The 14,804-nt window shown below is 32.1% G+C and overlaps 1 protein-coding gene across 1 annotated transcript; it reads left to right on the forward strand.

Annotated features, from left to right (window-relative positions):
* The first annotated feature begins 308 nt into the window (after positions 1-308).
* eevs (2-epi-5-epi-valiolone synthase) lies at positions 309-13,676 on the forward strand. Its single transcript, XM_007241725.4, has 5 exons — positions 309-487; positions 2,882-3,515; positions 5,180-5,413; positions 8,632-8,884; positions 11,530-13,676. The coding sequence occupies exons 1-5, from the start codon at positions 345-347 to the stop codon at positions 11,613-11,615; spliced, it is 1,350 nt and encodes a 449-aa protein (XP_007241787.4). The 5' UTR covers positions 309-344; the 3' UTR covers positions 11,616-13,676.
* Positions 13,677-14,804: the final 1,128 nt, after the last annotated feature.

Consider the following 14,804-nt stretch of genomic DNA (forward strand, 5'->3'; position numbering starts at 1 on the left):
TTTCTTTTCTTTTTTTTTTTACAATGCAAGTCTTATATTTCGTAATGCACTTTTCACACAGGTTAATGCACTGATATACATAACTAACACAGGCTACATAACCTCAATGCATAGCTGGTTTTGTAACGTAGCCCCGAGGCGCTGCTCACTTACGTGAACTCCTCCTAAAAACACGTCTTTCTTTCGGTTGTGTAAGGTGACGATTAGTGAGACGAAATCGCGCTGTAGAGAAGGAGAGAAAAAAAAAAAACGAAAGCAGGTTTTCATAAGTAGACTCCTCTTATGTAAGCTCCACCCTCGGCATTGCCCTTTGTATATATTGCTGCTGGAAACATGGAAGGAGGATGGAGGAGGTGCAGCTGAACATGGAAGAGGAGCAGCAGACCAACAAAGGAACGGAGTTTAGTCTTCTCCAGTGCAAAGGGACATGGAAACGCCAAAAGGCCTCGCGCCACGGTCTTAAGGGACGTGTCTCAGCTTCAAAAATGTGAGTATAGCAGTTCAGATCATTTGCCTGAATGAGTTTTTGATTCTCAACTCAACTCCTTGACTTCCTTTCTTTGAGGCCCACCTGTAACATACATATAACATATACCTGTAACATATACCTATATTATGTTAATGCACATAAAACATAATGATAATAATAAGCACATTCTGTAAGATCCTGTAAATCTGCCTGAAGCCATTCTGAAAAGCTTGTAAAGTTTTTTTTTTGTTGTACAAGTACATGTCTTCACAGTTAGGAGGTGTACAACAAGTAGGGGCAGCTAAGGACATGAACCAGGTGAGGTTAGGAGAATCAGCAGATCTATAATGCACCTGGAATGCAATGAAGTGATCAAATGGGAACCTTAAGATGTGTTAGACTTTTTGCTTTTTACCAACAAAACCAATCACCAACACAAACACAATGTTAAAAGAAAGAATTAAGATGTTTAAGATGTTTAAAGGGTCAATTTCCACCTGCTTACTCAACATTTCCAGCAAAATAAGGGTTAAAATAAAGGAAATTAGCTTTTTTTTTAGCTCTTTCATTCAATAGCAACCTACACTCTCACAACATTGACTCTATCTATGCTCATTTGTTCATTGGTTTCCACCTCTAATGAATACACTGCTTCATCTCAATTAACATGGGTTAATTGGATAATTAGCTTGATTGGGTATGTAGGGATTGAGGTAAAGCCTATAATGTAAAGAACAGGAGGTCCTGACTTCCAGGGCTGGAATCAATTGCACTAGATGTTGAGATGATTTTTTATTGGATTTAGCCAGTTACTGATGCCATTCCAATCATCCAATCATCTGAAAGCCATTAGATACTATATAGTAGATCTGTCAATTAAGACCCAATGCCAAGAGTGTTACACTGAAAAAAAATGATGTGTAAAATTTACTTTAAAAAAGTTTCGCAACTTTCTGCATTTGGTTTTTCTAAGTACATTTAATTTCATGCAAATTTAAATAACTTTAACTTGGTTTCAAGACTTAAATGTTACATAGAGTAAATAAGTGAACTGAACTTCAGTCAATCCTTTCTTTTAGTAAACTTTACTTCATTTATTTTTACTGAATCAATCCTTTCTTTTAGTAAACTTTACTTCATTTATTTTTACTGAATCAATCCTTTCTTTCAGTAAACTTTACTTCATTTATTTTTACTGAATCAGTCCTTTCTTTTAGTAAACTTTACTTCATTTATTTTTACTGAATCAATCCTTTCTTTCAGTAAACTTTACTTCATTTATTTTTACTGAATCAATCCTTTCTTTTATTAAACTTTACTTCATTTATTTTTACTGAATCAGTCCTTTCTTTTAGTAAACTTTACTTCATTTATTTTTACTGAATCAGTCCTTTCTTTTAGTAAACTTTACTTCATTTATTTTTACTGAATCAATCCTTTCTTTCAGTAAACTTTACTTCATTTATTTTTACTGAATCAATCCTTTCTTTTAGTAAACTTTACTTAATTGCTGCATACAATATTACCTAATTACAATTACCTTATTTATACAATATTATTATAGATCATTTACATATGTCAAAGATTTATTTTGTAAACAGACCAAGTCTCACTGTCTCAACACATGGATGGCATCTAATACATTCTTTCTTTTTAGTATACTAAATACTAGTATACTTTAGTATACTAGTATAAAGAATGTATTATATGCGGTCCATGTGTTGAGACAATATGTGTGTTTTAACTAAAAATTTTACAATTTCAGGAATTAAAATATATTATGTATCATAAATTAAAATTAAAAATGAGTAATATATATTAAGTAATTGTAATTAGGTAATATTGTATGCAGAAATGAAGTAAAGTTTACTAAAATAAAGGATTGATTCAGTAAAAATAAATGAAGTAAAGTTTACTAAAAGAAAGGATTGATTCAGTAAAAATAAATGAAGTAAAGTTTACTAAAAGAAAGGATTGATTCAGTAAAAATAAATGAAGTAAAGTTTACTAAAAGAAAGGATTGATTCAGTAAAAATAAATGAAGTAAAGTTTACTAAAAGAAAGGATTGATTCAGTAAAAATAAATGAAGTAAAGTTTACTAAAAGAAAGGATTGATTCAGTAAAAATAAATGAAGTAAAGTTTACTAAAAGAAAGGATTGATTCAGTAAAAAAAAATTTAAGTACATTTTATGCATATTTATTTTTCAGTGTAGGAGGCTGTCAAACTCTTGCAACTGGTTGGGTGACCTCATGGTGGCTCAATGTCCAGTTGGTCCAAAGCATCCCATCAGCATTTATTGGCCATGCTTTTTTTTAGAGATCATACAAGCTAAACAAGCTCAACAATTGCATGCAATTAAAACTATTTCAACTGTTCATTCACCTTCCTGACCTTCCATTCTTCTTACAGCTGTGAAAGCACCTCCTCTCATGGCACTTCCTGGACAGTGGTGAGTCCCATCACCTTCACCTACACTGTAACCCAAACACATGACCTCCTAAACCCAAACAACGACACCCTCCTGATGGGCCACATCCGAGACCCCGAGCGGCTGGAGGCCTTCCGCTCCAACACCAAGCCTATAAAGCGATTCGTGGTCATGGACGAGACTGTCTACAACCTCTACGGTTCTCAGGTCACTGACTATCTGGAGGCAAGAAACGTCTTGTACAGGATCCTGCCCCTTCCCACCACGGAGGAGAACAAGTCCATGGACACGGTGCTGAAGATCCTGGAAGAGCTCCACAGGTTCGGCATCGCCAGACGCACTGAACCCGTCATCGCCATCGGTGGAGGCGTGTGTTTGGACATCGTGGGATTGGCTGCTTCCCTCTACAGGAGACGAACCCCCTACATCCGTGTTCCCACCACCCTCCTGTCCTACATTGATGCCAGCGTTGGTGCCAAGACCGGCGTGAACTTCGCAGATTGCAAGAACAAGCTGGGGACCTACATCGCTCCTGTTGCTGCGTTCCTGGACAGAGCTTTCATCCAAAGCCTTCCCCGCCGGCACATCTCCAACGGACTCGCAGAAATGCTGAAGGTACGGTGATGGAGGTTCTGTAGGCCTGTCACAATAACTACATTATCTTATTGCATGTTCTTATATTTATTGCTCGATAAATGGACATAACCTCAATCATTTTAATAATCGTGATATCGTCCACTGTGTGAAATCATTTTAATCATTTTTCACAAGAGTGCCTTTGACGGAAAGTAATTAATTACATTTACTCAAGTTACTGTAATTAAGTAGATTTTACGACTAATTTGTAATTTTTAAGGCAGTTTTTAAACAGGTAATTTTACTTTTACTCAAGTACATTTTGACATAAGTAATTTACTTTTCTACATTGGAAAACTCTTATTTAATTACTGAGTAAAAAATTAAATGCTGGGAAAAAAAAACACAATTGTCTGAATAAAAAAAAAAATGCGTGGAATAACGAGGCAATAACGTCCTCATGCAATGCAAAATGTGTCCCGCCCCCGGACAGAGCTGTCAGCTTTCAAAACTTCCACATCAAACCTGTAAAACCATGTGGTGTAAGTACTTTTATCATTAAAAAATCTGCTTAAATGTAAAAAAAAAACATGTAAATAGCAGTTAAAGCACAGCAATGGCAAATTAAAAAATAACAATGAACTGTAAAACTATAAAATTACAGTTTATAGTCACATATATGACCATAAATGTTTAATATTAAAGAAAAAAAATGGATCATAGAAACCTATACCACTTGTTTTATGGGGTGGTCTGAACAAATACTGCCTGAAAGATCCAAATTATTATGTGGAATAATAGGTTATTAAAAACAATTTAATTTATGATTTGTTTTACTTTTTTTACATAAAATAATTAAAAGTAACTATGTAACTTTTACTCAAAATACATTTTAAATTGAGTACTTTTTTTTACTTTTACTCGAGTAGATTTTTAGATGGGTACTTTTACTTTTACTTGAGTAAAATTTTAGCAAAGTAAAGGTACTTTTACTTAATTACAATTTTTCAGTACTTTTTCCACCTCTGTTTTTTTATACTTTAATTTTTTGGCCGGCTTCAAAAGAGCACCTGTTTTAGAGATTCACAATTTTAATACTCCTAATAGCGCTTCAGTCTACCTTTTTCTATGCGCTTACTTACTGTGACTGTGACTGTGGGCGTGGCCACCCTGACCCGGTAGTGCAGAAGCACAGAGAGACACAGACACAGGGAGTAAATTAACTTAAAATGTTCCTTTATTGGGAAAAATGGAAAAATCTAAACATATTAACGGCCCAGTGCGGCGATCTCTCGATTAAAGGCTGGAAGCAAAGTGTTTATGCTGGTCCAATGCAGGCCAGCTGGGGCAGACCGGGGCTGGACGTTATGGTGTGGGGCAGACCCACATTTCCCCTGCCTCCACACTATACACAATGTGTATATATTTATATATATATATATTATTTATGACAATAACCTACTTCGGTTCAAACTGGGAACTTTTGCGGATTCCAAATTAAGGAAATGTGCAAAGTATAGTGTCTTTAAAAGACAATATAACAAAATAACAATATTGTTTATCACAATTATTTCTGGGACAGCATATTGTTTCCAAGAAAAAATGTTATCATGACAGGCCTAATGTTCAGTTCTGTTCCTCTTTCACATCATGCTCATTCTTATCCTGTTTTTTTTTAAGTCTTTGCTTTGCTCCTCCTCCAGATGGCACTCATGAAGCACAAAGGCTTGTTTGAGCTTTTGGAGACCAAGGGAAGGTTTCTGCTGGACTCCAAGTTCCAGTCGACCACTGGACTGCGTGGGAAGGCTGATCCAGCATCAGTGTCCACAAGGCTCGCGATAGAAACCATGCTGGAGGAGCTGGCCCCAAACCTGTGGGAAGATGATCTTGATAGACTGGTGGATTTTGGGCATTTGATCAGTCCTGAGCTGGAAATGGTAAATTTTATTCACTGATTTATGCAATTCAGTCATTTTTTCATTGCCATAAAATGCAATTTTTAAGGTTTCCTCTGTTCAGCTTAGAATATATTTTTATTTTTTATGTAAAACACACTCTACCCTAGTGGTTAATGGCTTATGTGAAAGTGGACCCAATGGATTTCACTATTTGGTAAATTAAATAATTAAATAATATTGATGACATACTTTGAGAATAAAAAAAGCCCTGAAAATCACCTTTAGTTTTAACCCACACAAATCGTCATATCTTCAAAGTACATGATGATACCAAACAAATAATTCTACGTACTCAGGTGCAGTAACTACTCCATAAGTCCATAAGCTGCCAAATTTTTTTTTGAGCTTCCTATAATGGTTTGAGTTTTACTAAAGATTAACCAAAGAGTGCCAAACCAAATTGTCTACAATTGTCCCAAAAGGTGGCAAAAACTACTTAATACAGCCACAAACCTACTTTAATGACCCGAAAGTCAAAATTCTTTGTTTTTTTTTCCAAATTATAAAACCTCTGGAATGTAATCAAGAGGAAGATGGATGATCACAAGCCATCAAACCAAAGTGAACTACTTGAATTGTTGCACTAGAAGTAAAGGCATAAAGTTATCCAAAAGCAGTGTGTAAGACTGGTGGAGGAGAACGTGATGCCAAGATGCATGAAAAGTTATTCCACCAAATTTTAATTTCTGAACTCTTAAAACTTCATGGGAATACTTTTTGCAGTATAGTGTATATTCAGAAAGCTACTTTTTGAAAGAGAGAGAAATATACAGGACACATGGTATTGCGCTGGATAATGCATCATTTTAAAACATCCTGATAAAACGCCTTGATAGACAAATGGCATCTTATTGTAGCAGCTGTTCCTGGAGTTATTATAAAATAAAATGAATGTAAAAAATAAAATATTAGAATTTAATATAATATAATGGTGGAAAATCATATTAACAATCTAATAATAATGGTCCCATAAATAAAATGTTTCTAAAATAGTATAAATAAGAATAAGATTAAACACAATTAGAATTGTGTCAGAGCAAACAACAAAAACACAAACAATAAATAGACTAATACATGCACAGAACCAGAAAGAATAAGAAAACCTATATATATATATATATATATATATATATATATATATATATATAGATGGATGGATGGATGGATGGATGGATAGATATATTGATGGTAGGGTGTGCCCTGTGATTTTTGATGATTTATCTGTAATACCTTAACATTTTTTAGCATGAACAAATGTCTAAATTTCAATGTCACACTATTATAGAGGAGGTGAGTATGCTTTAAATGATTACAGTGTAAAACTTTAAACTTAAACATTTAAATTGTGATAAGATAAAAAAATTAAACCAAACCAAAGCCAATTTTTTTTTTTTTTTCTTGAGAACGAAACCTGTTTCACATGAGAATGTGAATTATTGTAGCTGTGGATCGAGTACAAGGTCTTGTTTAATTTGCCTCAGGCTTTGGCTGTGTGCCTGTAAGAAGTTTTTCTTGTTCTACAGTAAGAAAAAGTCAAAAAGCTTGGCTTCAATCCTTCTCATTTCATGTTTTTGATTTTTTCTTTATTCTTAGAGCTTTCTACATTGTATATTTATATTGAAGACATCCGAACTATAAAGGAATATACAGTAAATGCAATTATGAAGTAAAAAAGTTTTAAACAAGCCAAAATATGGTTTATACTTTAGATCCTTCAAAGTAGTGACTTTTGCTTTGATACCAACTTTAAGGGTTAGAACCTGGAATGGTTCTCAAACTGTCTTAAAGAGGTTATAAATGCCAAACTCTTTTTGTCTACTAAACTTTGAAGTTTAGACAAGTTTATTTTTTATAGCATGTTTCATACACAGAGGCAATATAAAGAGCATAATTTTTTTTTAAAGAAAGTTATAAGAAATTAAAAAGCATTAATTTTAATCTAATTAAAATTAAATTAAATTGGAATATGAATATAAATGTGAGAAATGATATAAAACAATGTTAAAGAATGTTTTGCAACATTTTAAAAAGGTTCCATGACAGTTAGCCTGTAACGTTACAAAAATAATGTTCCAACGCAATGTTATTTGAATGTTTCCCACATAATGCTTCCAGTTAGACTAACACTAACGTTATGACAATATAATGTAATAAAAGTAACATTCCTAAACCTAAAAAATTAAAATGTTGACATTTTAAGAACATTAAAAGAACATTTAAAACAATTAAATAAATAAAAAATAAGCAACAACTTGACAGATTGAACTTCTAAGGGTAATGTTCGGAAAACGTTCAACTTAAAGAAAATTGTCAACTAGAATGTCATTATTTTGCTTTTTATAGGTTTATGTTTGAGTAAAATGAACATTGTTGTTTTATTCTATAAACTACAGACAACATTTCTCCCAAATTACAAATTCCAAATAAAAATGTTGCTATTTGAATAAAATAATACACTAATATATATATGGATATATATATATATGGATATATACACATATATGGATATATATGTGCAGCTAATACACATATATATCCATATATGCCCCTCTGAAGCCCAGCAAACAACCAGACAGGAAGATAGATAAGCTATTTTATAGATAAGAAGATGCTAGTTGATGAATGAGGCGTTCTGATCACTGCCTGATCACATGAAAAATAGTGATTAGAGTAAATGAACTCTAAAAAGTGAATAAAACATATGACAAAATATTTAGATAAAATGCATAAAATGTGTAGAACTTTACAGTAAGAGTCACAAACAAATAAAAAAAATTTACAGAAAATGAGAAATGGCTGAAAAAAAAACAAAAAAAGATGCAGAGCTTTCAGACCTCAAATAATGCAGAAAATCAATTCAGAAATCAATATTTGGTGGAATAACCCTGGTGGTTTTTAATCACATTTTTTTCATGCATCTTGGCATCATGTTCTCCTCCTCCACCAGTCTTACACACTGCTTTTGGATAACTTTATGCTGCTTTACTCCTGGTGCAAAAATTCAAGCAGTTCAGTTTGGTGGTTTGATGGTTTGTGATCATCCATCTTCCTCTTGATTATATTCCAGAGGTTTTCAGTTTGGTAAAATCAAAGAAACTCAACATTTTTAAGTGGTTTCAGAGCTGTTTGTTCTTCTGTTGTATATATATATATTGAATATTATGGTAACTCTATCTGTATTTCTCTCATATCTGCAGAAAGTCCTGCCTTGCCTGCTGCACGGTGAGGCGGTGAATATCGACATGGCTTATATGGTGTACGTGTCGTGTGAACGGGGTCTCCTGACGGAGGTGGAGAAGCTCAGGATTATAAACTGCATGCTGAGATTAGAGCTGCCTGTGTGGCATCAGGACTTCACCTTCGCTCTGCTGCAGAAAGCTCTGTCTGATCGGCTGCAGCACTCTGGAGGCCTGGTGCGCATGCCTTTACCCACCGGCCTCGGGAGAGCAGGTACATTAATGCTGTACATTTTAATGCATTAACTCAAATTAATCACATTACCAAATTTACAGAGCCTGGTGTCGTATTAGCAGCTCAAACATTCAATATTCAAAGAGTTTATTTATTAGTGCAGTAAGAAAACATGAAAAGAAAAAATTGAAAAATGCAATAAAACAAAAAATAATTGACTAAATATTTAAATATTAAATTGGTCAGGAATTTGCAATATGCACATGATTACAGTGATATACAATATGCATATTATTTACAGCTAAGAACATGATTATCTACTATAATGAGATGTGATAATAGTGTAAAAGATTCAGTAGTGTAATCATTTACATTTTTTCAGTAAAGCTGTTAGTATGTGCCAAAGAGAAATAACAGTAGGAAGGTAAGAGGAAGCACCTAAGTAAAAAAAAAAGTAATTCTTAGTAAAAAAAAATATTTTTTAAAGTCAAACTCCTGAAAACTCCTGTTTATTTTGGTGAGTAAAGTTCTTCCGTTTATTTACAGTAAACCTAGATTTCTAATATTTCGTCTAAGGGTGAGTTTTCAGAGAAGTTTCTCCAGCACTAAGGCTGGGTGCAGCAGCATTAGCATTAGCCGCTAACCACAGCGCTAGCGGAAGGTAGGTAGACTGAGGAACCCTAAGTGTTCTGGTAACCTAGGGTGCTATCAGCTAGCAGTTTGTCCCACATAGCTTGTTTTAACATGGTAAACACGCAGACTACAGTCGAATATACTCGCCTCTGAATGGTGAAAGAGCTAGCACTGCGCTTAGCGGCTAATGCTAATGCTGCTGCTCCAGCCTGAGTGCTGGAGAAACTTCACTAAAAACTTACCCTCATAACTCTGTACTTCAGCTGAGTGGCTTTACTGCTCCTTAATACCTGACTGGTAGAATTCATACCTGAGAAATGTTTATGCAAAATAATTTGGTAACACTTTCTACGAATGTCTTCTTTATTAGACGCTATAACCACATTCATAACATATTATAATGCATTCATAAGGCATTATAAACATGGCTTTAAATGTTTATACAAATGCATAACCCCTTATAGCCATGTTTGTTAAGCATTATGACCTGTGATCATAATACATACTAAGCTGTGCTTATAAAATATATGTTAAAATAGAATACCTCTATCATTAATAATCTAGTCCTACAATGAAAGTCTGGCACTTTACTTAGAGTGCACAAAGACCTGTTATAAAACATTATAATTGACTATAATTAATATTATATTCAAGACAAGTATAATTTATAAGTGGTTAAAATATATTTATAGGATTATTGAGGGTGTGTTTATAAGTTGGAAGCTTTTTTAGTCATGATACAGTCTGTAAGCTGGGACTGAGTTTCTTGGTATTGATGTATAACATGTTATAAACACAGCTATTAATGCATTATAATCACAGTTCATGATGCATAATAAACATGGCTATAATGAATTATACATTTTTATAAATATGTATAGCCATGTTTATAATGCCTTATAAATGCATTATAATGTGTTTTGAGTATGTTTTTAGAGTCTTATAGAGATGACATTCAAAGAAAGTGTTACCAATAATTTTAAGTGCGCAGTAACACTTTCTATGAATGTCATTTCTATTAGTCTCTGTAATCACATGCATAACATATTATAATGCATTCCTAAGACATTACAGGCATGGCTGTAAATATTTGTAAAAATGCATAGCCCATTATAGCCATGTTTATTATGCATTATGAATTGTGATCATAATGCATTATCAGCTGTGCTTATAACATGTACATTATGTTAAAATAGTATACATTATATCTATCATTAATAATGTAGTCCCACATTGAAAGTCTGTTACTTTACTTGGAGCACACAAAGACCTGTTATAATACATTATAAGAAACTTTTACTTATATCATAATCAAGACAAGAATAATAAATGAGTGGTTCAAAATAATTATTTTGAGTATTATTGAGGATGTGTTGGCAGTTTTTTTTAGTCGTAATTCAATCTAAAACTGGGGCTTTATAAACACAGCTATTAATGCATTATGATCACAATTCATGATGCACAATAAACATGGCTATGATGGGTTATACATCTTTGTGTGCTCTAAGTAAAGTAACAGATTTTCAGCTTATAATGCATTATAAACATGGCTATGATGGGTTATGCATCTTTGTGTGCTCTAAGTAAAGTAACAGATTTTCAGCTTATAATGCATTATAAACATGGCTATAATGGGTTATGCATTATGCATATAAATATTTATAGCCCTGTTTATAATGCCGTATTAATGCATTATAATGTGTTATGAATGTTTTGCATTTTATACATATGTATAATCTTGTTTACTTTGCCTTATAAATGCATTATACTCTGTTATTGGTATGTTTATAAAGTCTTACAGAGATGATATTCATAGAAACTGTTACCAGGTGCACCTTATAGTCCAAAAATACGGTACAATAACAGCCTGGCAAGTAGAAGAATCTACCTTAGAGAAAAGTACATTAATAATAAGAATAAAAGGTAAATAGTTTTTAGTTCTTAATTTTTTTATGCATGCACAAAATGTTTCACATTTTGAGAACGGCTGTTCTACTGGATTTCGTATTTTTTCTTTATTAATCTCCTTTCGTTCGCTTTTTGTTTTTCAGAGATATTTAACGACACCTGTGACAACACTCTCTACAGCGCGTACGAGAAGTGGTGTGACGAGCTGAGCTCTGGGTCGAAGGAGTAGCTGCTCAAACTCGCAAACTCTGAATCTAACTTTACTCTCAGCAAAAGTTCTCATCATTTAAAGGTGCTGTAAAAGTTTAGTTCTCTTTTGATCTTTATAAGATCATAAATCTCATAAATGTCTTGTAAGCTTGAGAAACACAGCGACGTGTGTCACGGTGGCTCATGCAGTTTACATGAGAAAAAAAAAAGATTTCACAGTAGTTTTGACACGTAGCACAAATAACAATGGAGGGCTTTGGAAGAAAAAGCCTAGTGCATTGTTTTTTGTTGTTAGTTTTATATAAAAGCTGCGTTTTTAGAGTGATCATGTGAAATAGCTGCTTACTAGCTTCCATGCTGCAGCACCACTTGCTCGCTGTTGTGTAACACAGATACCTGTGACGCATTGCACAGGCAAACACTTTTGTACACCACTGTACATCATATTAAATTACATCACATTTAGAAGAAGCTTTTATCTAAAGAAACTTACAAATGATGAGGTACATTAGCTATAGAGGATAAAATAATTCAGGGTAAAAATGAAAACATTCAGCAGAGCCTGAAAAAGGCCAATCAATGATCTTACAGTGTTCAATTGGTCAAAAATAGTCAGAGACTCTTTTTGAAAGTGTGAAACATTATTTTGAACTATTTGCTGTTTTATGTTTTTAACACTGTATGATTTTTTGTCTCTTATACTGAAAAAAAAAAAACAGTAACAAGAACAATGTGCACAGGTTATGGGTTTCAATATAGAATACTTTTATTCTAAAATGTAATCCAAAGTATTAAATGCTGTAAACTTTTACAAAAATGTTTTTGAAATGTAAATACTACTAGACATACAGTATAAATATACTATTCTTGACTAAACTAAACAGAGACCTCTAATAAAAAAATAATTGAAATAAACAAAAAAATAATAAACTGAAATACTATATCGGTTTCATATTTTCTATGAATGTCTTGTCTATTAGACTTTACAAACATACTTATAACACATTATAAAACATTCGTAAAGCATTATAAACATGGTTATACATATTTATAAACACGTATAACACATTACAGCATTAAGTTATGTAAATACTGATGAATTATTTAAAAAAAGACCTAATTTAGTTAAAAAAGACAATATATTACAGTGCATGCAAATCAGAAATTAATCATTCAGTGTTTTTACTACTTTATACACACTATATAACTAATCATAAAAAACAATTAGGGTAAATCAACAATTTTAACTCTGTGTTGTTCTCTTAAAGCATTTTTAAGGCCTTTTTTGCTACATTGTTAATTGTAATACATTCATAAGACATTATAAGCATGGTCATACATATTTTTAAACATGTATAACACAATATAGTTTAAACATTATGTTTATTATGCATTATGAATTATGTTTTTAAGCTGTGCTTAAAATATATTGTTACACATCTGGGGTAAAATATATACAGTATCTTTCACTATTTACACTGTTATTCTCCTAATAAACATCTGCCACTTTACTTAGTGTGTACAACGACACATTATAATACATTATAAATTAATATAAGCTATTATAGTATTTATTATAAATAATTCATAATTTATGAGTGGTTAAAGTTTTAATTATATAATGCAACCACCTAGCAACCACTTCGAAACAACATAGCAACCAACACATAGATCCTAGCAACACCTTAGAAAACACCTAGCGACCACTTAGCAACACCTTAGCAACCACCGTGAACACCATAGCAACATTGCATGCTTAGCTAAGCTCATGATGGCCACAATTCATAATGCATACTAAACATGTCTATAATGTGTTATACATTTTTATAAATATGTATAACCATGTTTATAATGCTTTATGAATGCATTATAACGTGTTATAAATATGTGTGTAGAGTCTAGTAGACACAACATTCATAGAAAGTGTTACCAATTATACCCTATGCTAAAAAATGAGCATGTGTACAATGATCTGTTTATTGTCTATATCAGTTTTTGTATTTTTCTGTTTCGTACATATTGCTCATATTCATTTTAAGCATGCAGATTTTTATTAAACTACATTTTAATAAAAAATTAAGATGTGCTTGTGTGTGAATTTACTGTCATTTTTTAAAAACATTATATAAACAAAAATACACAATATAACAATGCACTTCAGTTTCATATCTGTCATCTTACTCATAATAATATTACAGAAATACTTAGACAATTAAGTACAGATATGATCTTGTAAAATAAAATATCCTACAACAAAAAGAAATTACAGGTAGCTTAGTTTTACCCCAGTTTCTACACAAAAAAATAAGACTGTATGAATTCTGAACATGATTCTACATGATTGAAATTGCAATAATTTAAGTAAAAATATATATATTTATATTCATTTGTCCTTATCAAGCATCACAGCACATTTATGACATTACAGTAGCTTGACAACACAATAAACCTCGTAACCGGGGTACAGTGGGGAAAAAAAGCTTTCATTTTTTGGCGTCATCGTCAATTCTGAGCTAAAAATTGATATCTTTTAAACAAATAACTTATGAAATACTGAAGAAAAGGGTAAATATTGTTAGTTAGTCATTGCCTATATGATTCAGCAATTATAACTTATATATGTCGAATGTTTGATTAAACTTTGCAGTAAATACTGATAAATTTAATAAAAAAATACATAATTTAATTTTTAAAAGACAATATATTCAGGGTTTAAATATCATAAATTTTACTACTTTATATGCACTAAATAAACTAATTAATAAAAAAATGGGTGAAATTATAATAAAAATTAAGTTTAAAAATAAAGTTAAAGTTGAAGATGGGTAAATTAGTCAGTTTGACCCTTATAATCAGGGTACAGTAGGACAAAATATTAGTTTTTTGGCATCATCGTCAAAATAACAGCAAAATAACTTGTAAATAACTTACAAATTCACTGTAAATAGGAAAAATATTTCTAGTTAGTCATTGCCTACATGATTCAGCAATTATAACATATATATATCGAATGTGTGATTAAATTTTGCAGTAAATACTGACAAATTTGATAAAAAAAGACATAATTTAATTTTGAAAACACAATAAATCCTGTCTCTACATATCAGACATTAACAATCCAGTGTTTGTACTACTTTACACGCATCATATAAACTAATCAATACAAAAATGAGGGTAAAATAATAAATGAGGGTCAAATATGTGATTA

The sequence above is a fragment of the Astyanax mexicanus genome, chromosome 5 (genome assembly GCF_023375975.1).
Source record: "Astyanax mexicanus isolate ESR-SI-001 chromosome 5, AstMex3_surface, whole genome shotgun sequence".
NCBI classification, from domain to species: domain Eukaryota; kingdom Metazoa; phylum Chordata; class Actinopteri; order Characiformes; family Acestrorhamphidae; genus Astyanax; species Astyanax mexicanus.